This window comes from Cyanistes caeruleus, unplaced genomic scaffold, assembly GCF_971803275.1.
Source record: "Cyanistes caeruleus unplaced genomic scaffold, bCyaCae1.hap1.1 HAP1_SCAFFOLD_143, whole genome shotgun sequence".
Lineage (NCBI taxonomy): Eukaryota > Metazoa > Chordata > Aves > Passeriformes > Paridae > Cyanistes > Cyanistes caeruleus.
In genome coordinates, this window is record NW_028255937.1 from 308,359 (window position 1) to 336,186 (window position 27,828).

Genomic DNA, 27,828 nt, shown 5'->3' on the forward strand with positions numbered 1-27,828 from the left:
GGGTGGACAAGATTGATAGGGAAGGTGCTGGAAAAAGGGGTTGGGATACAATGATGGGCATGGCAGGGGAGGAGATAACTTTGGGTTAAACCAACAAAGCAGGGGGGTAACAGCCTGGCTCGGCTGCAGGGGGGTCCCAGGGTGTGAGGATGGGGGGTTTGGGAGGGTTCCAGTCCTGGATACATGGGTGCACGGGGGTCCTGCTGCAGCGGAATGGGAGTTCAGGGGGATCCCTTCCTATGTTCTGGGGTTCAAGGGGTCCGAGTGCCTGAAAATTGAGGTTCAGGGGGGTTCTGGTGCCCAGAAATGGGGGTTCTGGGAGGTTTCCATTCCTGAGAATGGGGGTTCAGGGGATTCCAGGTTCCAGATAAGGGGGTGCAGGGGTTTTTGGAGCTGGGAAGGGGGTACCAGGGCGTCCTGGTGCTCCAAACTGAACGTTCAAGGGAGTCTCTGTGCCCAGGAAGGGGGGTTCGCCCAGAAATGGAAGCGCAGGGGTTCCCCATTCCCAGTGTAATAAATGGAATTGATTTGTGGTAACTAAATTGTAACTGTTATTAAAGTTATTATTAGAAACAATCAAGAATCAGTGTTATAAAGCAGATGTACCCCTTTGCAGATGTTACATGTCAAAATTAAGGAACAGGATGTAGTTTAGAAAATAAATGGTCAGTAAAATCAGAAAAAGGAGGAAACTTATGGGAAACATTAATGAATATGTATAAGCATACAGTATATAAGTTTAGCTTGAAGTGCTTTGTTTCGTACGTGAGGTGAGGTGAGAAGCGTCCCCCCTACACCCCGTCAGTTTTACTTATGCCTTAAGCATTTGTAACCACTGGCCAATTATATTCACATATATATATATATATATATATATAAATATGTATCTGAATATATCTACTAAATTGTATCTCTTTTTTACTAAATTCTATTCTTTTACTAAATTCTATTCTTTTATTATTTTGTATCCAATTTATTAAGCTATGTTATCAATTAATTAAATTTGATTGTTTGGAAATTTGAAAGTCATTTATAACACTACTATATCAAAAGCAGTTCAAAGTGATTACAAACTGTGCTATATCAAAATCCTTGTGATTATAATAATTTGCAAAAGCCAGCACATAATAGCAAAGGGCAACAACAACATAGTTCTTTATCACAAACACAGGGCAGGTTTTTCCCTTGCATGGAGCACTTGGGCCTTCCCCGGGCCCCTTCTGCCCTCCCGCAGAACCAGAGGCATTTTCCAGCGCACACAGTTTGTAAGCAAGAGCCGGCTGCAGCCCAGAAGGCTCCAAGCGCCTCCTTCCAGGCTGACTCTGCAGATGCCGAGGCTGCTCTGGGCTCTGCCAGGCTCTGCTGGGGCTCAGCTCTGGGCGAGGCTGGGCCCGCTCTCCCCTCGCAGTGCTCCGGGCAGCTGAGTCACAGCGGGAGAAGGACAGGACACCTCAAGGGATTGAGGTTTAACAGAGATTTTATTCAAATAACTGCCATAACAAGCAGGCTGTCCTAACTATTCTAACTAACTAGCAGTCCTAACTACCCTAACTAACTACTTCTCCTAACTACTGTAATGAAAATTGGCCTCCTGTGCTTCATCTCCTCCTGCGCTGCTCCCTCAGTTGCTTTGCTGCAGTGATCAGAGGGGTCAGGCTGGAGAGAGGCTTGGCTGATGACAAAAATGGGTGCTGCCCAAGGGATAAAAAAGAAAGAAATGAACTGTTACTTTCCAGACTCAAGTTCCTCACAGGCTCTGTTGCAACAGGACAAAGGGGAATGGTTTGAAAGTCAAGAGAGGGAAGCAGGCTCAGATTAGATGTAAAGAAGAATTGCTGTAGCAGGAGAGTGGGGAAGCACTGAGAGAGGGAGCCCAGAGATGTGGGAGGTGGCTCCTCCCTGGAAACATCCAGGCTCAGGTCAGGCAGGGCTCTGAGCCACCTGATGTGCTTGAAGATGTCCCCGCTCGTGGCGGGGCACCAGCTCCAGATGAGCTCGACAGGAGCCTGCCAAGCCAAAGCAGGCGAGGATTCTGCTGGCTTTGCGTGTGAAAAGCAGCGGGACTGGAGATGATGGGAGGGGGCTCCACAAGAAAAGCCCTCCCTGGCGCTGCCGTTTCCCCCGCAGCCGCTTGGCATTCACCTGCAGCAGCTCCTGGGCAGAGAAGCGCCGCTCCTCGTCCGGCTCCAGGCTGCACTCGAGGAAGTCCCGCAGCAGAGCCGACAGGCGCCTGGGCTCCTGCAGCTGCGGGCTCCCGTTCTGCCGGATCAGAGCGCGGGCCTGCAGGAAAAGCAAACACAGCGCTCTGACAGCTTCCTCCACACCCACAGGTGCTCACATCCAGCCCGCTTTCTCTGCCCCAGCTCCCCGGGCACTTTCCTCCCTGGCACAGATGCTGCTGCTCACAGCTCATTCTTCTGGGCCAGCCAAAAAACCCAAACCCTGGTGCAGCCACAGCCATTGCAACATCCAAATGATCTTGCCTTCAGAGCCGATTGCATTGGCTGACTTTGTCAGTAGGAACCTCCATCAGAAATAGCCCATTTTGCTTCTCCAAATACAGACGCCAGCTTTACAGGCCATTTTCAAGAGTTAGTGTGGTCTGCCTGTGTTATTTCAAGGGATTCTTACATCAAATGCATCTCTGCAGTGCCACTGACCCTCAAGTAAAAGCATTCCTGATGCCCCATGCCAGAAACTGCCAGGCAAGGAACAGCAGGTTTGTGTGGCTGAAAGCTCAGCCTTGGTGACACAGAGAAAGTGAAAGGAAGGAAAGAAATATGTTAGAGTGTGGGGATGTTAAACAATCATCTTCATGTTTTAGACAAGTTTCCCAGTGAGAAGAGCCAGGGGGAGTTCATCTCACAAAACCTCTTTTAGAAACTCCTCCAGAAAACTTGTTGGGTTTGGGTGTGGGTGTTGGGGTTGGTTTGGGGTTTTCTGCAAGACAACGTTAGAGCTGATGCACTTGCTTCATGTATTTGGGTCATCCTCACAAGAGCTGCAACAACTTAAATGCCAAAGCAAATTGTTGCTGGAGACTGCAGAATATTTGTCTGTGTTCAGGCTCAGGTGCTGTGGGAATTCCCTTTGCGATGTGCAGAAACCTCCAGCTGCTCCTCCCAGTGCAGGGTCACCCTGTGCTCACAGGCCTCTGCAAAGCCTGGAGAATTTGCCTCTTACCATGGCCCCCGTTTGCTGGAAGTAAGGAGGTTCTCCTTCCACCATCTCGATGGTCACAATGCCAAAGGACCAGATGTCCACCTTGGGGCCGTAAGGAGAACTGGTCACAACTTCTGGGGCCATCCAGTGAGCAGTGCCCACCATGGAGCTGCACTGGTCCTGCTCAGGGCTGAGCTGAGCACAGAGGCCAAAATCAGCTGAGGACAGAAACAAGCACTGTCAAAGGCAGCTGCAAGGAGGAAACCAAGCACAAAGATTCCCCACTCTCAGTCTGGGAATGCAGTGCTGAATCCAGCTGGAAAAGTGCTCAGGGCTGTAGCCAAGGACAGATGGAACTGGACCCTTAAAGAAGGCCTCAGCTTTCATGCTTGGCTTTTACTGATTTCCTTTGAAGCTTTAGATTGCAACTCCTGCCCCTCTGGGAGGGCCATACCCAGAGCAAAGGCACTCCTGACAGCCTGCTCCTCTCCTGAGCTCTCTGCACGGGGCAGCCGCTCTCAGCTGGCAGCAGGGGCCGGGCAGTGCCACCAGCAGCACTTGTGGGGCTCTGGCCCTCACTGGGAAGCAGCCCCACAGCCGCACCCCGGGAGCGCCGTGCCTGGCCAGGAACACCCACCCAGCTTGACAGAGCCGTCCATTCCCAGAAGGATGTTGGAGCTCTTCAGATCTCTGTGGATCACCCGGATGGAATGGAGGAAATCCAGGCCCTGCAGACACTGAGAGACAACAAGAAACACGAGGGAAAAAATCAGAGGCCGGAATATATCACACGACAAAGGACAGTTTAGAATTCTGCCAGCAGCAACTTTGCTGTGACAGCCCAGGAGTGCAGTGCAGACAAGCTCCAGGCAAAAGGTTCAAGGCAAAGCTGAGAGCAGCAAATCAGATCCAAAAAAGACAGAGTACCACAACAGCAGGAAAGAAGACAAGAACAGAGTAGAAATGCAGTGATATTTGCAGGCCGTTCACTTCAGAGGCTCTTTCCTCTCCAGCTCATAAAAACAACAGAGAAACAAAGGCCTGAGCATGGAGCCACTCTGCTCTCACAGCCTCTTTGGAAGGACCATGGTGTCCCAGCCATGGGAAGCACAAGCAGGATCCCTCACCTCCTGACTGACAGCTGCCATCTCTCCTTCAGCCATGCGTGTCTGTCTGACAACGTCCTGCAAAGTTCCTCCATCCATGTATTCCATCACCAGCCAGAGATCTCCATCAACAAGGAAGCTGGAAGAGGAGAACAATGGCACAGAGATGAATGTGCATTGCTCAATTCCCCCAGGGAAAAGCCCAGAGTGGAGTTTTGTTCCCAGGTCACTTGTCAATGAGGACAGAATCAGATGGAGAGACATTCCTGCCAGGCTGCACAGGCCTTGGAATCTGCCCAGGCTAAAGGAGAAGGAGGCACCCGGGAGAAAGGAGAGGCCTTAGATGGCAAGCAGGTGAAAAATGCACTTTAGCAACAGCCCAGCTCAATGTGGAACCACAACACTTGCCCCCAGCTGCTTCAGCATCTGAGCTCATCAGTTCCACCATTCCCTCCGGAACAAGGCAACACAACTTCCAGAGTTATCCAGGGGAGGAGGCCGTGCAGAACTTGGGGCAAAAGCAGTCAAATGCTTGGAAAACCTTGCACAAAGTCCCTTCAGAAATAGGCAAGGCCATTGAAAAATGGGCAAATGAGGCATTTCTGGAAACAGGAACCTGGTCTTCCTGTCACCTGCAGCAATGGGACAGGGCTGGGAAGAAGAAGCCAAGGAAAATAATTTCTACCAGGGTTTATCAGCACTTGCTGTAAAACACAGCAAATGGGGTCAACTTGAAGAAAAAGCCAAAGCAAAGCAACAAAAGCACATGGAAGGAGTGAAATGCCAGGCTGTTGTTCTGGGAAGATATGGCCGGGTCAGGCATTTTCAGAACAGGCTACAGACTGGGGATGCCAGGAAAGATGAACGCAGGGCCCGTGCACGGGAGAAGACCTGAAGCACTCACCTGTCCAGAGAGTTGACAATGTTGGGGTTCTTCTTGTCCTTCAGGACCATGACCTCATTCACAGCTCGTTCCCTGTTCTGCCCTCTGAGACTCATTTTCTTGATGGCCACCTGAAGGGACATTGCAGACCTTTAACTGGAGCAGTCTGTGGCAGGAGGCCACAGCAAACACGGAGCGAGTCTTTTTGGAGCGAGCGAGCCGGGCTGTGCCAAACTGCCTTGGGATGGGACACCAGAGCTCAGCAAGTGCCATTCCCACAGCCCATTGCTCTGCTCGCTGGGGCTGTTACAGGACTCATGGCCAGAGACATTTGGCTCTGTAAGCTCTGCAGAAATGCTCCCTCAGCTGTCAGCCTCAAAGCTCTAACAACATTCTCTGCACCTACAGTCTTCTCAAATGGCCTCAGCACTCTTAGGATTATTATTCCAACACATTTTGCAAGCAGGAGGTAATTCTGTTTCTGTGCACACAGAGCAAAACCGCCGGGAACCCTTTAGCAATTCTATGGCATTTGGCCATGATTTCAAATGTCCCTGCTCTGTTTGGGATAGCACAACAAAGCAAACGTGCACATCCATTGCTCAGATAATCCCTGTCCCAGCTGCCACTGACACCAGACCCAAACACAGCTGCAGGGTTTAGGAGAGAGCTTTGTTCTGCACATCCATCTTCTCATTTCTCTCCTGTCTCTGTGGGGACAGCTGCAGTAGGACTAAAACCCCAAACTGAGCCCAAGCAGAATCTCTCCTTAATTAGGCCTTGAGGTATCCTGATGAAACTCAGGATGATAAAACTGCTAAATAGTGTTCCTGTCCGAGGCTGGGATGAAGGTAAATTGGGCCTCAGTCTCCAGCAGCTGATGCATTCACACTTTTAGACATGAAGACCAGGCCAGTGTGTCCTGCTCTGACAGACACCGCTGCCCTCCTTGCCTTCCTTTGGGCACTTGAGAAGGACCAAGTCTGTCCCAGCTGTGCTCTGCAGGCTGACCCTGCTCTGCCTTCAGAGGAGCAGCCTGTGCAGGAAAGCTCTGCTGGGCCCCACAGCTCCAGCCACAGCTCCCAGCAGAGGGGAAAGCCCTCGAGAGCTGCCAGACGTGCCGGGCGTGTTGACACTGACCTCTCCTCCCGTGGCCCTGTCGAGTCCTTTGGAAACGGTTCCAAAAGCCCTGGAGACAAAACAGCAGAGAAGAAAGAAGCAGCACTTTAGGCCCTGGCAGTGAAAGCCAGCCCAGACAGGAGATCTCTGCTGCCTGCAGCATTCACAAAACACCCGAGTGCATCCACCCTTCAAACAACAGCACAGCAGCCACCAGCCCTCTGCCATGCAAGGTGTGCAAGAGAAAACAGTTATCAATTCTGATCAGCACTGAGAGGCAGCAGCATCGTACCCCAGTGTCTGAAGGGGTTTGGAGCTCTCCTGACTTCTCACTGGATCCTGCACCAGCAAAATACCTGGGCCCTGCTTGTGCAGAAGTAACTGCCTTGCACTTACCCTTGGCCAATCTGCTCCAGTTCCAGGTATTTCTCGGCAGGCTCCCCCACGCTCACGGTGTTCCCTGAAAGAAACCAGGGGGAAGATGCTCCCTCTCAGATGAGAGCCAGAATGCAGCCCCACTCCCTGGGGCCGGGAGCCCCTTGCTCTCAGCTGGGGAAGGACAATAAATGACCCTGTGCCATTCAGCTGCAGAGCAACCCTGGGTGCAGCTGATGCTGAGACACACACACAGCACCCTGCTGTGGCACACAGGAACAGAGCAGACGTACTCAGCTGCATCAGGCTCCACTCCCCGCTCCCCTCTGGCTGCAGGGCTGTGCTGCTGTCAGAATGTTCAGCCCAGGATCCTGCAGCACAGGGAGCTTCAGTGTCCTCTTCAGGAGCAGAGGGAGGTTCCTCATCCTCTTCCCAAAGCAGTGCAGGTTCCTCATCCTCTTCCCAAAATGCTGCTGGTTCACCCTCCTCTTCCCAAGCCACAGGACCTTCTCTGTCCTCATCCCACACCGGGAGATTGCTGTCATCCTCGTCCCATGCCATGGGAGCTTGGCCATGCTCATCCCACACCAGGGGACATCCACCGTCCTCGTCCCCCACCGGGAGATGTCCACTGTCCTTGTCCCACACTGCGGGAGCCTCGCCGTTGTTTTCCCAAACCGCGGGGTGTTCTCCCTCGTCTCCCAGAACAGCGGGAAGTTCACTGCTCTCTTCCTCCTCTTTGGCCTCCTCTTTGCAAGCAGAGGGAGCCAGAGGAGGTGCTGATGCTGCTTTGGTGCCCTGTGGACAGACGGGAGCGTGAGGGACGGGAAGTTCTATCTCAGTTATCACCTTCTTTATCCTCAGCTACACATCCAGCTGCACTAAGCAGAAATAGGGTTCAGAGCTGTTCAAACTAACAATGGGCTAAAGCCCACATTGCCACTTATTGTTGGGAATTCCATATTCCAGCATGGCTAAAGCCAGCAAGCAATCTTCTGCCTGCAAAACCAGTCCTGCAGCTCTTCAAAAGCTCTTCAGCAGAAACAGAGAAAACTGCCAGGGATCTCTTTGCTGCTGCTGCTGCTGCTGCTGCAAAGACACTGACAGGAACTTTCCTTCAGCCTCCCAGGCTGGCACTCGGCTGCCACACGCCGAGCTCACAACTTGCTGCACAATTCTGAACACCAAAGCTTCCTTTGCCACTCACCGAAGGAGGAGCTGCTCGGGATCCACGCGTGAGGTGCCCTGCAACGGGAGAGGGAACGTGAACCAGATGTTGTTAGGAAAAAACTGCCTGTGGTGGGAAATGAGCAAGGCAAGCCCGAGAGAGCATTTTGCTTTCACAGCATCCCTCCAGGAGCCACAGGCCCTTCACACAGCAAGCAAGAGAGCAGCACAAAATACTGGGCTGTGTCAGCTCTTGGCTGGAGCAGCAAACGGAGGGAGTTCCAGGCTCCGCTGCCACAGACTCCCCGCTTGAGGGAACAGAACCCCCCCAGGCCTCATTGCAAATGCTGTGCACGCCCCGCTGGCTGCAGACACCCCCTTTTTCAGCTGCAGCTTCTGGCAGGAGCTCTCCCAAACCAACCCTGTCCTCATGGCAATTTGGTCACAGAGTCAACTCCGTTCCAGTGGAAAAACAGAAAGCACACAGCAAGCCCAAAGCCACAGAGGCTGCACCGAGGGAACACCTCAACTTACGTGCCAAGTGGGTTAAAAAATACCCCGAATAAGCCACAGAGAACAGAGTGCCAACTGCAGCAACCACTTGCTGCATCATTTTGGCTGCGCTGCACACGTCTGCAGACTGTACCCCTGCAAGCACAGAAGGACACCCGTCAGGGGCTGGGCTGGCTGCTGAGAATGCCTCGGGCAGGAGGATCCTCTGGCAACGAGCAGGCGCCCAGAGCCGCTCTGGACACTGAGGCCTCCGTGTCCCACAGCAACGGGAACACCACGGGGACGTGGCAACGCTCCTGTGACACCACAGCAGCCGCTCACGCAAAAACCGCCTGGAAGCTTCTCCTGTGTCACAAAGGAGCACAAAGAATCCTCCCAGGGCACGGCCTATTGCCCAAAGGATCCAAGAGGAACTCTGAAAATGCAGCAAACAAGGACACCCCATAGCCCAGCCTGAGCACTGAGGAGGAACGAGGACAGCACCAAACCAAAGCAAACACGACCTGTAGTCACTGATACTGCTGAATAAAACCAGCAAGGCTTGTTCCATCTGGAATCTTTGTTCTAGTTCTAAAAACAAGCAAGGTTCTTCACTGTAAATATACAGAAAGCAGGAACTGGGGAGGAGGTGGGATTGGGAAGGAGGAGGAGCAGGAGGAGGGAGAAAGGAAAAGGAGGAGCAGGAACAGGAATAGAAGGAGAAGCTGGAGGTTCCAGTGCCCTCTGTGTCCGCAGCACCCCCGGCCACGGGCCCATCGCCCCCACCTCATCCTGCAGGTGAGCAGGGAGGGGGAGCTGGTCCCAAATCTGTCAGGGGGTCCCTGAGAGGGTCTTTTTATTGGAGTGTGTTTGGAACTTGCAGATTGTGTAATTGAGCCCCAAATATTGTCTGGCGTCCCTGGGAGGTGTTTTCCCTCTGTGTGTGTAAGTTTGGATCTTGCAGGACCCCAAAGCTGAGCCCCTCGGGGCATCTTTGGGGTCCACGTGGCCATTGCCCAGTATTGGGTGGGGGAGGACATTGGTCCTGGGGAGCCCTGGGAGAGCAGAGGAGAGGAACCCCTGGGACCCCCAGAGTGGGGAGAGCAGAGAGGGGCGATCCCAGAGCTGGGGGACCCTGGCAGCTTGGAGAGGTGGGAGCCTGGAGAGGAGAGACTCCTGGGATCCCTGGGATCTCAAAGCAGAGATCAGGGGAGAAGGGAGCCCATGGACCCCCAAAAGCCCCTGGATCATCGCTAAGGAGGACCCCAGAGGAGGGGGAACCCCTGGAGCCCTTGGACCCCCATCATCTCAGGGAAGGGAAACCTCTGGAATCCCAAATAGGAAAGACAAGAGATGGGGAAATCCTGGGACACTTTTTTGGGGCTGAATCTTGATATTTTGGAGATTTTCATGGACACAAGGCTCCTGCTGAGCTCGAGACATGGACTTAGGCAGGAGGAGCCTCTACTTCAAGGCACTCCCACTTTGTTTACCCCCAAATCAGGATTTGTCATTCCCAAGCCATGGCCAGATGGAGGAAGAGGAGGAAAATCCCCAGAGATCCTGCATGAGGAGGGGCTGCAAACCCAGCCCAGGGAGCTGCAAAGAGGAAAGATCCCCCCTGTGCCAGGAAGGCATCTGGAGATCCTGCCGGAGCTCAGAGCTGGGGGAGAGAGCTCATGGCAGGGAGAAGCCCCACAAATGCTTGGAATGTGGGAAGAGCTTCAGCTGGAGCTTCAAGTGGAGGAAACACCAAAGGATCCACCCTGGGAAATGGCTCTGGGAGTGTGGGGAGTGTGGGAAGGGCTTCAAGAATAGCTCCCATCTGATCTGGCACCAGGTGATTCACACTGGGGAGAGCCCCTAGGAGTGTGGGGAGTGTGGGAAGACGTTCAGGAAGATCTCTGTCCTGATTAACCACCATAGGATCCACACAGGGGAAAAGCCTGGAAAGTGCTTGGAATGTGGGAAGAGCTTCAGTCGCAGCTCCCACCTGATCTGGCACCAGAACATCCACACAGGAGAATGCCCCAGCGAGTGTGGAGAATGTGGGAAGAGCTTCATTGAGATGTCCAATCTGATTTGTCACCAGAAGATACACACAGGGGAAAAGCCCTACACGTGTGGGGAGTGTGGAGAGGGCTTCAGCTGGAGCTCCAACCTCAGGGCACACCGGTGCATCCTGAGTGTGGGAAGAGATTTCCAATGAGCTCAAGTCTCATCAAACATCAGTGGATTCACACAGAGGAGAGGCCCTTCCACTGCCCTGACTGTGGGAAGAGCTTCACAAAACTGCACCCTCATCAGGCACCGACACATCCACACTGGGGTGAGGCCCTACGAGTGTCCCCAGTGTGGGAAGAGCTTCTCACAGAGCTCAACCTTGACCAAACAGAACTTCCGGACTCCCTGTGGGCACCTGGATGAACACAGGGGCAGGAATATCCATCAGAACACAGACCAACAATGGGAATTGCAGATTGACAGCCCCTGAAGATTCACCAGAATGCAGAGATACACCTGCAGTCCCTGGAGAAGCCCATGCCAGAGCAGGGGAATGCCTGAGATGAGGCTGTGACCCCGGGGGACACCTGTGGACAGAGGGGCCCCCGCTGGAGCCGCCTGTCCTGGAAGGTCTGACCCTGTGGCAGAGTGACCCACGCTGCAGCACTGTGAGGGGGCTGCTTCCATGGAATGGACTCAGGTTGGAGAAGTTCCTGGAGACCTCTCTGGTGGGAGAGATCCCAGAGTGCAGCAGGGGAATGACTCCTGTCCCTGAACAGCAGGAAAAGCCCTGGGAGATGAACTGACCATGGCTCCATTCCCTGTATCCCTGCACTGCCAGGTTAGGATGCAGAGCTGGAAGGAGGGAGGGGTGGAAGGAAGGTGCTTTTAAGGGTCTTCTTATTCTCCTGCTCTGAGCTTATTGGCAATAAATTCAATTTATATCTCCTGTTTTGCCCGTGACTGTGTTTGATGAGGAAATGCTCCCGGGTCCTTAACTCATGAACCCTTGGTTAAATTTTCTCTCCCTGTGTGGCTGTGGAGGGCAGTGAGAGAGCAGCTGTGGTGGGTGCCTGGACTTGGGCCAGCATCACCCCACAGCAGTGGGACATGTCCTTGTGTGGCCCTGTGCTATGGTGCTACAGGTGCTGTTGCTTTTGTCTCCCTTATGATTTTATCTTTTGCATTAAATGCTTGTGAAGTGCCCCCGGTGACCCTCGTTATTCCCTCGGCTCCGGTAGCCCCATCCCTTCCCCTGCTCCCCGTCCCACGTTCCATCCCGGCTGGCGGAGCCTTGGAGCTGCCGTGGGGGCCGTGGGGCTGCCCCGGGGGCTGCGCCCCGAGCCGGGGCCCCTTCCCAGTGCTCCCAGTGTGCCGCTCCAGCCTGGAGCAGCCAGCGAGGGCTTCAGCTGGGACGGCAGAGAGGCGCTGCTGGGGGGTCCCGGTTCACTTCGCTTCGGTTTTGGTAATTTTGGGAGTTTTGTGCAAGAAATCTCTCCTCTCCTCCACTCAGCCAAAGGGGTTTGGGGGGGGGGGGGGTGTTCCCTTTTTTGGGGGAAATCAAAGCGATGCACTGATGCTCCTAATTAGACGTGCATGAGGCTCCAGGGCTTCCCGCTGAGCCGGAGGCACCCAGCAGCCAGGGCTGGGCAAGGCGGGCCGGGAGCTGCGGAGAACTTTGTTTGTGTCGGGAGCTCAATGGCGGCTCGCGCCGGGCCCGTTCCAGGGCTCTTCCTCAACCCCGCCTTTCCCCTCACGCAGCCCGGGGCGGGCCCTGAGAGCGCGGGGCGGGGCTGTGCCGTGTGCAGAGCCCGCCGCTGGCTGCGATTGGCTGCTTCTGCCGTCACTCGTGGCTCTGGCGCGCGCTGATTGGGCAGAGCGGGGACAAGCCCAACCCCGCTGGCGCCCCCAGGGCGGCCGTGGGGCACGAGAGCCGCCATTGCCGGAGCGTCTGTGCGGGCCCGGCAGCGGCGGCAGCAGCGGCCGGAGCCCGGTGAGGCGGCGGCGGAGCTCGGAGGCGGCCCCAGCCATCGCAGGTGGGAGCCGCGCTCGGTTCTGCGGGGGCTCGGGGCTCGCTGCGGGCCCGGGAGGGGGCGGCAGGGGGCTTTGGCGGGTGGCTTGTGCCGTGGCCGGCCCGTGTTGGCCCTGGGCTGAGGGCGCTGCGGGAGCGGCTGCCCGCGGTCTCCTTGCCGCTGGGGCCTCGGCAGGAGGCGGTGGCGGAGCAGCGCTGGCTCGTCCCGCTTCGTGTCGGGAGGCCGGAGGTGGCTGCGCTGGGCCCGGGGCCGGGCGGGAAAATTCCCGGCGCCAGAGGTTTGTGTGGCCCAAGGAGCCAGAGGAGCGGTGTGCAAGTGACTTTATTGCTGCCCAAAGGGAGAGGCCATGGGGCATTTGCCGTGCGCTCTCTCCAGGTGTTGGAGGACGCGGCCTCGTTTTTGTCCTGATTTTCCCGGCCGCATGTCCCTGTCCCTTTGCCCAACACTGGCCGAGGTGCTTGGAAGGTTCAGCCTTCCCGATCCGCCTGCTGCAAGTCCTTTTTGTATAACACCCGATATTCCTGGCTCTGTGAAGTGTTTGTTCTTCTGGAAGTTCAGAAATGTAGCGGGACTTGGTCTGAGCAGCAGTCCTTGTCAACATTTTATGAAAATGATGGTTTCTCCCTTTGTTGCCTTATGTACAAGTCCCTGGCCCTATCTCCAAGCAGATTCACTCATTGCCTCTGTTTTTTCCTTCCTGGAATCACTGCAATTCCTCCTGCAGGCAGGAAGCCCCTGGGCCATTGTGCAGGCTTTGGGCCATCAGTGTTAATTTGCATTTCTAAAGCTCCTCTCCTGGCTGCCTGGAACAAAGCTTCTCTTCCAGGGCAGGCATCCCGTGACTCACACGTGGCCCCCCACAGATCTGCTGTTTATTTTTTTTTAAACAATATTCTAATAATTGTTTATGTGTTAAAGCACCAACTTTAAAGCTCTTCTAGTTTTCAAACTGCAGCTTAAAGGGGAACATCAAAAAACTCATACCATCATTTTGTCATCACTAAGAGTCAAGTACAAATATAAATCAAAAATGAGAAAGCAATCAAGTGTTTTCTTTTTATTCTCCTAGGAATAAAAACTGATTCTCACACCACTGGCCCAAACAGAACTCACAATATAGAAGTAAAATTATTACAAAAAATTACTCTTAACGGTGTAATCCTTTCACTGAAACTGTGAAAAGCAAAAACTCTTCAACAATGTCTTTAGAAAAATAAGGCATTACTTGATTCTGGCCAGGATGTGCAACAGGAATAATTTCATGCACACTTAGGCTGGGTATGCAGAGAAAATCATTCCATGACACATGAGTTTGACTAGATTTTTCCTAAATTTATACAGTCTGACCCCATAGAAATCCATTGGTTTAATGTTCATTGGTTTGAAGGTGTGGAGTTGTTAGGATTTGGTTTCCTGTTGCAGCCGGATTTCTGTGCCTGTGATGTGAATTAGGTGGGCACTCCTGGATTTCCTGCTCAGCCTTTTCCAGACCAGGTGTCTCCAGCTGTGCCTGGGGCAGTGTCTGGGGTAGGTGTTGGTTGATGTTTGCTGCTGGGTGTTGATGTTTTGTTGATGGTCGTTATCTTGGGGAGAATCTTTTGGGCTATTCCCAGTCTGTTGAGATGTTAATTTCATCTCTGCTGAGTGGTGGAAAAGAAACATTAAAATTCCTTTCCCCAAGGAAAATGCAAACCAAGTTCCTTTAGAGAAATAAGATTTGAAGCCATTTTCAAGTTGGTCTATTTTGCCAGCAGCGAATCCCAGGCAGGGCAGAGTGTGAGTGGAATTGAGAGGCAGAGTGGAATTGTCCCGGTGCCTTCCCCAGCAGCTGTGGCGAGGGCAGGCACAGAAAGGCCTGAAGCTGCAAGAGTGAGAGCAAGGATTGTCCCGCAGTGGCTGGAGATGGCAAAGGAGGGTGCCCAGGCCGAGGATTTGAGCAGAGGATCTGTGGGCAGGCCCAGGGGCTTCCCCCACTGGGGAGCCCTGGCTGCTGCTGCGTTGCCTTCAGTGCAGGCTCAGGGGTGGCCTGTTTAATATTCCCTTGCAATTCAGATTTCTGAGTCTGGAAGAGCCATGGCTGGGTATCAATCATTTTATTTTTCTCATTTTGTCAAGTTTTGTTTTCTTTCTTATGTCCACCCCATAACATTGAGACTATATGGGGGAAAAAATTCATGTAATGTTCGGGGTGGAAGAGAGAATCCTCAATCCAGCTCCTGCAATTCCCTGTTAATTGTAAGAATTGTACCAGCTACATTTTAGTCCTGGGTAACATTATTTCTTAGTTTCCCTGGACTCTCTCAGAGTCAATACACCACAAGCCTTCAGTCAAAATAGGTCCCAAATGTTTAACCATTTTCTCTACCGTTTGCTCTTCCTTTTTTTTTCAGATACTGAAAGCTGCTTTTTAGCCTGAAAATGAAGGCACTTCACAGAGGCTTCCTCTACCTCTTCTCCTTGTTTTTCTGACTGGAGCAAGTCATCCACATCCTGCATTAAGCCAGTCCCTGGGGGTGAGGTCAATTCCTTTGATATTTCCTGCAAGGCTTGCCCCAATCGGGCCGGTGCATCCCTGCAGAAGGACCGTCCATGTCTTGAGCATTTTCCCTTCTAGCTCTTGTTGCCAGCCCAAGGCAGAATTGTGTTTGCATCCTCTGTGAGTGGGCAGATCCCCAGAAAGCATCTTTTGCATTGAGTTGTGAATGGCAGCAGTGTGAGGAGGGCACCTGGTTGAGGCTGGTGTAAGGATCTGAGAGTGTGGGGTGCCTCGGTTTCATCATCTCATTTCTTCTTCTTGGGTCCTGCAGCATTCTGTGGATTCCATTGGATTTCTTGTTTGGCAGGATAGGAGCATTCTAGGGAGCCATCCCTGGCTCCCCAAGCCGTGCCTTGAGCAGGACTCCCAGACAGGCTGTGAGCCCTTCCTTCCCTCCCTTGGAACAGGGGATTGCTTTTCCACACCTCTTGTCCTGGTTGCTTCAGGGAGATTTGGAGAGGCTCCATATCTAATTTTGCCAATTTCCCTGGGGATGCCCACACTTGTGGGTTCACTTCAGCCGTGGCTCTGCCAGACATTTGACACAGAGGTACAACAGAACCAGTCTCTGTATCACCTTTTGCAACATTAATTTGCATTCCCCGTTTTGCCATCAAATCCCTTCCCAGTAAATTACAATCACAATTGTGAGCAAATAAAAATTCCTGCATTTTAAACCCATCCCCCACATTTGTTAATAGTGGCTGAATAAAACACACCCACTCATCTTTCACACTTAGTGCCTTAATAGCTAAAATATTCCCCCTTTTATTGTAAGATTCCGATTGGATGGAGAGGCCCCTGTGTCCATCAGGAAAGGTCTCCTCTGGATCCAGAGCCACCCTGGATGTTCCCAAGGGCTGCAGTGTGGTGGGTCCCTGGTGGAATGGGAGCTGTGCCACCGCTAAGAATGCGTGTCCATCAAGGGCTGGACTTGCTGGTGCTGAGGGTGCTGCTGTCTGTGCTTGCAGTGTCCTTGTGCCCTGCAGCTGGAAGGCTGATTCCTTGCCAGGGGCTGTTTGGGTGGGCTGTGCCCTGGCCAGGAGGGCAATGCCTGTGCCAGGTGCTTGTGGCCGAGGGTGTCCCCTGGGTGCTGGGGCCCCCTTGGGCCCTGGGCTTGATCCCTCAGGGGCTGTAGGAACTGTGCCATGGCCTTTGCCTTCAGCTTGGCCTTTTGCTCATCCCTTGCTGCATTCAGCTGCTGAGCCTTTGTGAGCAAGTGCTGCAGGGGCTTCTTCTGTCGCTGCTGCAGCCCCCCCTCAGTGCCTGTGGGTGCTCATCGTGTGGCAGCTGCTGAGCTTTCTGGAAAATCCTTCCTTTCTCCAGGGACCCAGCAGGAAATGCTTAAAAGATCATGTGGATCCTTGCAGGTCTAATCGCCATTTGTGAGCTGTTCCTTCCTCGTGCTGGCTGTGCTGAGGCTCCCCTCCCCAGCCCGTATCCCAGAGCCGGTCCCTGTCCTGCCGCAGTGTCCAAAGGCGGCCCCCCCGGCGGGCAGGGCCGGCAGCTCCACGGGGCCGGGCAGCGGCCGGGGCGTCCCGCAGCCTCCTGGGGGCCGGGGGCCACTGCCGGCCCTGCCCGGGGGGTGCTGGGCTCAGGCAGCGCCCGGCGCTGAGCCCCGGCTGCCCCACAGCCCCGGCCCGGCCCCACAGCTCCCCACAGGCCCCCAGCCCGTGCTCCCGGTGCCGCAGCTCTGCGCCCGCTCCTGCCGCTCCCAGCTCAGAGAAACCCCCTGAAATCCTCACCTCCTTGTTTTCCTGTTCTGAAAACTGGGATACAACGGATCTGCTGGCAAATTCTGAGGACAAGCACCTTCTGGAAAACATCACAATCCTCAGTATTTTTCTCTTTTTCCTCTTTTATATAATCCTTTTTCTTACCCCATGGATTGCTCTTCTTGCTTCTTGCCTTAAGCACATTCCTGCACACTCCCCTTCAGCCAATCCCTTCCCAGCACACCAACACCATCCATCCCCTGTTGTCTAAATCCCTTCTGGACTTCCCTTATTGCCCCCCTGGGTGTCCATGTCCTTAATTCCCTCTGGGAGAATGTGCAAACGACCTCCACATTCTCCCATGGGACCCTTGAGAGATATTTTGGGATCCTCATCCCTTTTGCTGGGACCCCATTGTGGCTTTCCCTTTTGTCCCCTCCCTGGGTGCCCTGCCATGTTCACTCCCCGAAGATGCCACTGTAGTCACTGCTGAGATTTTCAGTGCTCTCTCCCTGCCGACTCTTGAGAGCCGCCCTGATCCGTCCCTCGTCTGTCTCCTGCTCACTCTCGGGTACCCAATCAATGCCCGGTGCCGCCGCCAGCCGAGGGAGCCGATCCCCCAAACTGGGTGAGGCCCCTTCAGCTGCACTCACTGCCCGCCGGCCCGGACGGTGGAAGGAATTGCGGAGGAGCCCCAAGGTGTGTGGAAAACTTGACATCCCCACAGGTTTCTGTCCACAAGGAAGACAGAGGAGTCCTGTAAAAGTAATTTCATTCATAAAAATAGGGAGAGGCCATGGGACATTTCCCATGGGGTCTCTCCAATTGTTGGCAGACACAGCCTCCTTTTCATCCTAATTTTCTTGCCACATCTCCCTCTCCCTTTCCCCATTGGCTGAAGTCCTGGAGAGGTACAGACTTCCCAATGCACCTCCTACATACCCCCTTAATATGCACCCCACTTGTATAGCTAAGGATATTGATGGTTGTGTTAAGTCTTTGTTGTTCTTCTGGAAGTTGATGAATTTAGCAGGACCTTGGCTGAGCAGCAGTCTGTGTCATCAATTAATAACATTTTCTGCAGCTGCTGGCTCCTCCTGTCACTTCCTTATGTCCACATCCCTGGCCCTATGTGCAATGAGGTTGAGGGGATCAGTTTGTAAAGAGGCTTTGTTGTTGTTCCATTGCTGGGGTTGCCCCGTTTTGGGGCCATCCCCCCTGGAGCAGGGTGTCCCCCCTTGGTGCAGGCGCAGGGCTCAGGCAGGGCTGAGCCAATCAGAGCGCGCGGCGCTGATGACTCATCAGTGTCCAGGCAGAGCCGCAGCTGCCAGCGTTCCCCAGCTGGAGCCCAGCTGCGCCCCTCCCCCCCGGGCCTTGGCGCCCCCCTGGAGGGGAATTTGGGGAGGTGGGAGGGGGGAGCGCCAAGGCTGGGCCCCCCCGCGCTGTGGTGGCGGGAGCGGCTGCAGTGGGGAGCGAGTGCGGGCGGAAGCGGCCGAGAGCCCAGCGCAGCCCCAGGCCGAGCTGGCCCAGCTGCATCCGTGCCCCTGCGGTGGGATGCTGTGGGACTGGGGGGGAAGAGGGAGGCGGCAGTGGGTGCTGGGCCTGGGGGCAGGAGGGGAAGGGAAGGAGAAGCGGGGCTGAAGAACAAAATGGTCAAAATATCTATCTCGGGTTTTACAGAAGAAGAAGGAAGAGGTGTGAGCAAGAGCTGGAGCACAAGAGGAGGAGGAGGAGGAGCTGGAAGAGGAAGCAGCACAAGGTTCCACCCTCCCTGTGTGTGCAGTCCCAGGAGTGTTTCCCTGCCCACAGTCAGCAGGTGACTGGAGAGAGGGGGATCCACGATTTTCACTAGGCTGAATCTTGTTTCTGAGCTTTATTGGGCTAAATGTTGGTGCTTTGTCTTTTTGCAGGGGCTGAATCTTTCTACTCTGGAGGGGGTTTTGCCTGAATTTGGTGTTTGGGTACTTTTTGATCTTTGTTTTGATGTTTGGAGGATGTCTGGGCTGAATCTTGGTGTTTTGGTTTCTTACAGACACAAGATGCCAAATGACTTTCTGAGATGAACTTGGGCATGGAGGAACCCCCAGCCCAAGGCACTCTCCTCTCTTTTTATTCCTCCTAATCAGAAATTTTCATACCGTGTCTAAATGGAAGAGGAGGAGGAAAAGCCCCAGAGATCCTGCATGAGGAGGGTCTGCAAACCCAGTCCAGGGAGCTGCAAGGAGGAAAGATCCCCCCAGTGCCAGGAACACGGCCAGAGATCCAGCTGGAGCTCAGAGCTGGGGGAGAAGCCCCACAAGTGCTTGGAATGTGGGAAGGGTTTCAGGTGAAGCTCCCACCTGATCCAGCACCAGGTGATTCACACTGGGGAAAAGCCCTATGAGTGTGGGAAATGTGGGAAGAGCTTCACCAACACATCTTACCTGATGAAACACCAGAGGATCCACACTGGGGAACGGCCGTATGAGTGTGGGAAATGTGGGCAGAGCTTCAGAAATATCTCTGACCTGATGAGACACCAGGTGATCCACACAGGGGAACGGCCCTACACCTGCTTGGAATGTGGGAAGAGCTTTGGGTGGAGCTCGTACCTGAGGGCACACCAGCACATCCACACTGGGGAGAGGCCCTACGAGTGTCCCCAGTGTGGGAAGAGCTTCTCCAGGAGCTCTCATTTGACCCGACACCAACGGAGGCACCAGTAAGGGAAGCCCTGCGAGTGCCCCGAGTGTGGGAAGAGCTTTGTGCGCTGCTCCAGCTCCATCCCCCATGGGAGGATGGGCGTTGGATGATCCCCAGTGACCCCCGTTGGGCAGAGCCCTGGTGATCCGTGGTCCTGGTGATGCGTGTTGGGAAGACACCTGGCTGGGAGGCTCCACATCTTCCTGGCTCCCTGTGGGCACCTGGATGAAAGCAGGGGAATGAAAACCAAACAGGATACAGAATGACAGTGGGAATTGTTGACTTTAAATCCTTCTAACCTTTTGCCACTGACTCAGGAGCTGTGTGGGCAGAGAAAAGGGAGTGACACCAGACATGGGGGGCCCAAGGGGAGCACACATGCTCTGTGGGGAGGGAGGACACGACCCCCGGGACCCCCCCTCACCTTCCTGCACAGGCAGAAGCCGAGCCCCAGTGCCAGGAAGACGAAGCCCAACACGGAGACTGCGATCCCCGTCAGCATCTTGCTGTGGGCAGCATCTGACATCATCCCTGGGGGGTCTGCAGGGGTCACGACCCCCAAAACCTCTGTCAGACACCCCAAGCCACTCCAAGGACCCTCCCAGTCTCCCCCAGCCCATCCAGGACCCTCTGAAACCTCCTTTGGAGTCACTAATTTTAAAAAATTAGATATTTTAGAAAAATTAGAGATCTTAACTAGAGATAGGCCTTGCTGGAACTAGTCAGAGTTAATGATTAAGTGAGAAGCAGGATTTGAGATAATGAGTCTTGGACATAGGTAAAAAATTCCTTTTCATTGTATGTTTGTTCAGCTGTGCTTATAATGAGAAAAGAGAAACTGATAAACGGGTTCAGGAAAATCACAGACCTTACATCTGGAAACCCATTTAAAAGTCACAAGGGAGGAAACTGGAGTTGTACCAAATGTCATTTGTAATATCAACCACTGTAAAGGTAGAAAGGTGAGAGTGAAGAAGAGCGGTTTTCCTTCATCTCTTGATGACCCCTCCTCACCAAATCAACCCTCTTCTCAAATTAGGGAGCCAACCACGCAGGCAGAATGACTTTTTAAACTCATTACAGTGCATTTTAATCCAAAGTGGGGAATGGGAGGTGTTAGCATTATAAATATGTATTAGTATTAATATGTATTAGTATTTTGGAAATTCAAGACTTTTGTAAATAAATAGACACTGGAATCTTTTGTCAGCTTGCAGTGCATATTAAGGGGATGACTCCCACACTCTCCCAGTGCTGTGATTAAACATCCACTGTGTAACTTTAAACTATTGGAGAGGTTTTTTGTCCATTAACAGATTGATGTTGATACTGGATCAATATCGCTATTTTGGTAAATCACTGCCAGTCTCTTCCCAGCCTCCCCAGGACCCAGCAGAGCCCCTCCTGTTCCTCTCAGGATCCCACAGCCCCCTCCCAATTTCCCCCCACTGCCCCTGGACCCCCAAACCCTCTCCCAGTCCCTTCCCAGCCCCACCAGGACTCATCAAGACTCCTCCCAGTCTCTTCCCAGCGCAACCAACCTCATCTCAATCCCTGCTTTCCAATCCTCCAGCTCCTCCAGACTCACTCAAATCCCTCACAGTGACACCCAGCACCCCCAAACTCCCTCCCAGCATCCACCAGGGTCCCTGAAACCTCATCCCATCCTCCCCAACATTCTTCAAAACCCTCCTCAGCCATTCTAGGCATCTGAATCTTTTTCCCAGTTTAAACCAGTCTATCTCAAACTCCCTCCCAGTTCCTCCCAGCACACCCCAATCTCCCTCTGGGCCCCCCCAGTGCCTCCCCCGCTGCCCCCGGCGCTGTGGGGGCCGGGCCGTGCCCCAGTGCCGGCTCAGGGGGTGCTCCAGGCTGCCGTGCTCCACCTGGCAGCTGGAGCTGAGCCCGCATTGCCGGGGGCGGTTTCCAGCAGCACCAGGAGCTGCTGGCTCCAGTCCCCGCTGGGGAGCACGGCAGTGGCCAGCACGTGGCCCGAGAGCTGCTGCTGGCCCTGGGAGCAGCTCAGCTGGATGTGGGCAGGGGAGAAAACTGGATCTGCGGCCCCTTCCTGGCACAGGTGGGGTCTTTCCTCCTTGCAGCTCTCTGGGCTGGCTTTGCTACCCTTCCTTGTGTGGGATCTCTGTGGCTTTTCCTCTTCCTCCATCCAGCCAAGGCTTGGGATTAACAAATCCTGGTTTGGGGGGAAAACAAGGATGAGCATGTTGGGCTGGGGGTTCTGTCTGCTCAGCTCCATCTCCAGAAGTCACCAGGTGTCTTGTGTCCATGAAATGCATGATTCAGGAAAACCAAAAAATGTCAAATACCAAGACACAGCCCCAAAAGAACCAAAACTTTGATACTCAGGTAAAGAGTTGTCCATAATGTTCAGATTTGGCTTCCTGCAAAAACTAAGCCACCAACATTTAGCTCAAAAAACTTCAGGAAGAACAAGATTCACCTCTCACCTCATGAAAAAAATAAAAACTCAGCCCAATAGATCCACATTCAAGCCAAAAGCTCTAAGATTCAGACAAAAAAAAAAAGACCTTTCCAGAAGTTTCCCTTCTCTTTTTTTTCCAGTATGTGCTCTGGGTCCTTCCTTGTTATTGGGATTTAGTGAGAGAGATAGGACCACTTAAATACGTTTTAAAGCATCATTTTTTATTCTTCTTCCACAGTCTCATAAAGGAGTGAGTACATCTTCACCTTATTCACCAGTTGTTCGTGGTCAGTGGTCACAAGACTACAGGTCACAAGGGTTTTTAAAGGTTAATTAGCCAATAAACTAATGCCACAAAGGAATGTTCCTACTTTCACACCAATAGCTAATTATTGTGTTTTACACGTTTTTGCCACAGTGCGGACATTCTTACCCAATCATATAATGACACACAAAACTAGTTGTTATACCTTAAACTTCTTCTTATCTTCATAACTACTTCTATATCTTAACTTTAAAACCTTAAAACTTCCTACAACCTAACTTAATGTCTTTCTATTTAAACTCACATTCTCACTTATCATTCTAAGTCTTGGAGCTTTCTCCAAGGCCTTAAATCAAACCCTGTGTCCATGTCTATATCTAAACTTGCATTTACAGCATTTTGAGAGCTTTCTGTGCTTGGAATTCCCACATCCAGCCCTTGTTCTTGTAGGTGATTTTAACTTACCAGACATCTGCCTGGAACTTAATACAGCAGGAAGGAGGCAGTCCAGGAATTCTTAGAGTGTGTGGAGGACAACTTTTTGGAGCATCTGGTAAGTGAGCTCACCAGGGAAGGGTCTGTGTTAGACCTGTTGTTTGCAAATAGAGATGGGCTGGTGGGAGATGTGGTGGTTGGAGGCCACTTGGGGCACAGTGATCATGGAATTATAGAATTGTCAGTATTTGGTGAAATCAGGAGGAACATCAATAAGACTTTTACACTGGAGTTCTGGAGGGCAGACTTTGGCCTATTTAGGAGACTTATTCAGAGAGTTCCTTGGGAAGTAGCCCTTAAAAACAAAAGAGTCCAGGAAGGGCAGGCATGCTTCAAAAGAGAGATCTTGAGGGCACAGGAACAGACTGTGTACTGAAAGATGAGTTGACGAGGCAAACTTCCAAACCTGGGTGGGCAACAAGGTTTTGAAGGATCTTAGGAATAAAAAGAGGATGTATCCTCTTTGGAAGGAGGGTCAATGTGGATGCGGAGGAGCCTGCCGAGCCCGAGATCCTGGCTCCCCCCTGGAAGCAAGACACCTTGTACTCAGAGAGACACAATTCGTCACTCCCAGAGGCCTTTGAGTTAGATATGTTAAACTGTTGTGTCCCATTGGTGTTCCCCCTGCTGTCCCACCCTGATACATATATCTCGGGCTCCCCCCACCCCTCTCCTTCCCCATAAATACCCCAGGTTCTCCCCTATTCAGTAGATTTGCTGTTACTGGCACCCTTCGCCAAAGCTCTGCCTGAATAAAAGGTTTTGCCTCGGTGGAACGCTGGACCAGCATTCTCGTCCCTGCTTCCTGTGTTGCCTGCCGCCGCCGCTGAGCCGAGCCGAGCTGAGCTGAAATCACTATAGTATTACTGAGCTGAGCTGGAATCACTCGACTGCTCGAAGCCGCACACGCGCTTCGGGCCAGCCCTTCTCAGGGCTGTTTCTCTAGAGAAGTCGCGGTGCTCCGGGCTTTCCACCGCCGCTGCGGCAGGTCAAGTTTCGTTTCTCAGGAAGTATTTAAGGGGGTTGCTAGGGCATGTAGGAAAAATATTAGGGAGACCAAAGCTCAGTTAAGTCAAACTTAATTTGGCAACTTTTGTAGAGGATAATAAATAGCTAGCCATCATGGGTTTAGGAGGGGTAGGTTGTGTTTGACCAACCTGATCTCCTTTCATGACCAGGTGACCACCTGATGGATGCGGGAGGGGCTGTGGATGTTGTGTATTTGGACTTGTGCAAGGCCTTTGACACTGTCTCCCACAGCATTCCCTGGAAAAACCGTAGCCCACAGCTTGGACAGGAGCACTCTTTGCTGGGTTCAGAACTGGCTGGGTGGCAAGGCCTAGAGAGTGGTGGTGAACGGTGCTGCATCCAGCTGGCAGCAGTCACCAGTGGTGTCCCTCAGGGGTCTGTGCTGGGGCCTGTTCTGTTCAATATTTTTCTTGATGACATGGATGAGGGTATTGAGTCTTTCATTAGTAAATCTGCAGGTGACACTAAGCTGGGAGCATGTGTCCATCTGCTGGTAGAGAGGAGGGCTCTGCAGAGACCTGGAACGGTTGGATGGATGGGCAGAGTCCAATAAGATGACATTTAACAAGTCCAAGTGCCAAGTCCTGCAGTTAGGCCACAACAACCCCTGTAGTGCCACACTCTGGGGACAGCATGGCTGGACAGTGCCCAAGCAGAAAGGGACCTGGGGACACTGGTGACAGCCAGCTGAACATGAGCCAGCAGTGTGCCCTGGTGGCCAAGAAGGCCAAGGGCATCCTGGCCTGGATCAGGAATAGTGTGGCCAGCAGGAGCAGGGAGGTCATTCTTCCCCTGTATTCAGCACTGGTGAGGCCACACCTGGAGTGCTGTGTCCAGTTCTGGCCCCTCAGTTTAGGAAGGACATTGAGACACTTGAGCGTGTCCAGAGAAGGGCAAGGAGGCTGGTGATGGGCTTGGAACACGAGCCCTGTGAGGAACCACTGAGGGAGCTGGGGTTGTTTAGCCTGGAGAAAAGGAGACTCAGAGGTGACCTTATCACTCTCTACAACTCCCTGAAAGGTGGCTGTAGACAGGTGGGGTTGGTCTGTTTCACCAGGCAACAACTGACAGAACAAGAGGACACAGGCTGCACTAAGGGAAGTTTAGATTGGACGTTAGGAAAAAGTTCTTCACAAAAAGTCATAAAATACTGGAATGGTCTGCCTGGGGAGGTGGAAGCCTGGGTGCCTGGATGTGTTTAGAAAAAGACTGGATGTGGCACTCGATGCCATGGTTTAGTTAAGGTCTTAGGGCATGGGTTGGTCTCAATGATGTTGAAGGTCTCTTCCAACACAGTGAGTCTGTGATTCATCTCATAGCCTTGATCACCACATGGTTGTGTTGTGGTCATGTCTCGGTCACAGTCATCACATGCTCATTGTTACCTCATGGTCATGGTCGTGTCATGGTCACATTCATGGTTATCTCACTGTAATGGTCATCTTATGATCATGGGTGTGTCATGGTCATGATAATCTCATGGTCATCTCATGGTCACAGTCATCTCACTGTAATGGTCATGTCCCAGTTACCTCATGATCATGGTCACACATGGCCATGGTGTGTTGTGATCATCTCATGGTCATCTCTTAGTCACAATCATCTCATGCTCATGGTCACCTCTTAGTCATGGTCATCTCATTGTAATGGTCATCCCATGGTCATGATCATTCCATGGCCATGGTTGTGTCATGGTCACAGTCATGGTCATTGCATGGTTATGGTCATTTTATGATCGTCTCATGATCAACTCATTTGCCACAATCTTATCATGGTCATCTCTTGGTGGTGGTTGAATTATGGTCACCGTTATCTCATGATCACAGTCATCTCATGGCCATCGCAAGGTCATGGTCATTTCCTGATAGTCATCATCTCATCCTCTCAGTCATCTCATTGTCATGGTTATCTCATGGTCACAATCACATCATGGTCACCTCATGGCTATCTCATGTTCACAGTGATCTCATGACCATGGTCATCTCATGGTCGTCTCTTGGTCACAGTTATCACATGCTCAAAATAATCTCACATTCATGGTCATCTCATCATGATGGTCCATGACCATGGCTGTGTCATGGTCACAGTCAGGGTCATTGCATGCTCATGACCATCTCATGGTTACAATTACATCATGATCATCTCATGGTCAACTCATGGCCAATCATAACATGGTCATTTCATGGTTGTGGTTGTGTCATGGTCATGGTCATCTCATGGTCATAGTCATTTCCTGATCACCATCCTTTCATGGTCATCTCACAGTCACCTCATGGTCACGATCATCTCACATCCATGGTCATGTCATGGTCATGTCATGGCCATGATTCTGTTTTGGTCTTCTCATGCTCATGGTCATCTCACTGTAAGGGTCATCTCACAGTCACCTCATGATCATGTTCACACATGGCCATGGCCATGTTGTGGTCATCTCTTGGTCACAATCATCTCATGCTCATGCTCATCTCATAGTCTGGGTTATATTGTAATGGTCATTCCATGGTTCTGGTCATCTCATGATCATGGTCATCTCATAGTCAGTCATCTCATGGCCATTTCATGGTCATGGTCATTTCCTGATCACCATAATCTCACGGTCATGGTTATCTCCTTGTAATGGTCATGGTCACGGTCATAGTTCTGTCAAGTTCATGTCATGACCATGGTCATCATATGGTCATGGTCATCTCAAGGTCATGGTTGTGTCATGGTCATGTCATGGTCATGGTAATCTCATGATCATCTTGTGGCCATCTCATGGTCACTATCCTATCATGGTTATGTTGTGGTTATCTCACAGTCGTGGTCACCTCATGGTCGTGGTCATCTCACAGTCATCTCAGAATCACCGTATGGTCACAATGGTCTCATGGCCATGGTTGTGTTGTGGTCATCTCATGGTCATTGTTGTATCAAGGCCATGGTCATCTCTTGCTCATCTCATGGTCTTTATGACCCCATGGCCATGCTTAAGTCATGGTCACCTCATGGTCATCTCATGACCTTGATCACCTCATGGCTTTGTCATGGTCATGAAATGCTCATGGTCATGAAATGCTCATGGTCATCTTGTGGTCATCTTATGGCCACAGTCATAGTCATGACATGGTCATGGTCATTTCCTGAGCACCATCATCTCAAGTTCATTGTTGTCTCCTGATCACAATCATCTCATGCTCATGGTCCTCTCATGGTCGTGATCTCATGCTCATGGCTGTGTCGTGGTCATCTGATGGTCACAGTCCTCTCATGGTCATGATCATCTCATGGTCATCACATGGTCATAATCACCTCATGATCATCTCATGGTCAACTCATGGCCACAATCATCTCATGATCATCTATGGTCATGGTTGTGTCATGGTCACAGTCATGGCCATCACACGGTCACGGTCACCTCATGATCATCTCATGGTCAACTCATGGCCACAATCATATCATGGTTATGCCAGGATCATAGCTGACTCATCTCATGGTCACAGTCATGGCCATCTCATGGTCATGAGTAGCAATGGGGAACGAAGACACACGGACTGCCTTGCTTGCTTCAAAGATCCTTTATTGTAACCAACCGAGCCTTTTTAGACTCGAAACCTAACCCAAACTTAACCAAACCTAACCCAAACTTAACCAAACCTGACCCAAACTTAACCAAACCTAATCCAAACTTAACCCAAACCTAACTAAACCTAACCCAAAATTAACCCAATCTTAACCAAACCTGACCCAAACTTAACCGAACCATGCATTGGCTGCCTGCCACTGTGGTGTCATTGATGCGTCCCTTTACACAATCAGCTCTCTGATCATGTGATGGCCACGCATCTCCCCAGCCAATCACTGCCTCACCCATGACATGACCACCGGCCCACTCTCGGACCATCTGACCCTCAACTGAACCCTTCCCAGGGTGCTTTTTGGGGAACAAAAGTGAACAGAAGTGACCAGGATTTAACAAAGGTGGAAAAGGTCCTAATTCTGTAAGGGTTTTTTTATTTCCCATGGCTATGGTCATCACCATCATCTTATGGTCATGGTCATCTCATGGTCATCTCACAGTCACCTCATGGTCACAATCATCTCACAGCCATGGTTGTGTCATGATCATCTCATGGTCTTGATCACCACACAGCCATGGTGTGGTGTGGTCACCTCTTGGTCAAGATCATGTCATGGTAACATGGTCATCTCAAGGCCTTCATCATTTCATGGCCATGGTGGTGTCATGGTTATCTCGTGGTCATCTCATTGTCACAATGCCACGATCATCTTATGGCCATCTCATGGTCACGGTCCTTTCCTGATCACCATCATCTTATGCTCAC

General features: G+C 52.2%; 1 protein-coding gene and 1 long non-coding RNA gene across 2 annotated transcripts in view; one reads left to right on the top strand and one right to left on the bottom strand.

The window, feature by feature from the left end:
- Positions 1-20,560, top strand: part of LOC147645945 (uncharacterized) — a 166,975-nt gene extending 146,415 nt beyond the window's left edge. The window contains exons 2-4 of the long non-coding RNA XR_015282056.1: positions 14,732-14,854; positions 18,273-18,408; positions 18,625-20,560. This is a non-coding gene — a long non-coding RNA (uncharacterized LOC147645945). The remainder of the gene's footprint in view (positions 1-14,731; positions 14,855-18,272; positions 18,409-18,624) is intronic.
- LOC147645950 (uncharacterized) lies at positions 1,460-12,084 on the bottom strand. The gene is made up of 11 exons (XM_086874086.1): positions 8,347-12,084; positions 7,853-7,890; positions 6,939-7,443; positions 6,667-6,730; positions 6,292-6,340; positions 5,173-5,282; positions 4,290-4,407; positions 3,800-3,899; positions 3,184-3,380; positions 2,143-2,280; positions 1,460-1,691 (listed from the first exon to the last, which is right to left on the bottom strand). The coding sequence occupies exons 1-11, from the start codon at positions 8,873-8,875 to the stop codon at positions 1,599-1,601; spliced, it is 1,941 nt and encodes a 646-aa protein (XP_086730212.1). The 5' UTR covers positions 8,876-12,084; the 3' UTR covers positions 1,460-1,598.
- Positions 20,561-27,828: the final 7,268 nt, after the last annotated feature.

What these genes read in the sequence shown, in the direction of transcription:
- LOC147645950 (XM_086874086.1), bottom strand. Translation starts at nt 8,875, where the DNA reads ATGGAACAAGCCTTGCTGGTTTTATTCAGCAGTATCAGTGACTACAGG. An exon ending in GTGGAGCCTGATGCAGCTGA is followed by an intron (nt 6,731 to 6,938) that starts GTACGTCTGCTC and finishes GGTTTCTTTCAG; the next exon opens with GGAACACCGTGAGCGTGGGG. An exon ending in TGGCAGCTGTCAGTCAGGAG is followed by an intron (nt 3,900 to 4,289) that starts GTGAGGGATCCT and finishes GTTGTCTCTCAG; the next exon opens with TGTCTGCAGGGCCTGGATTT.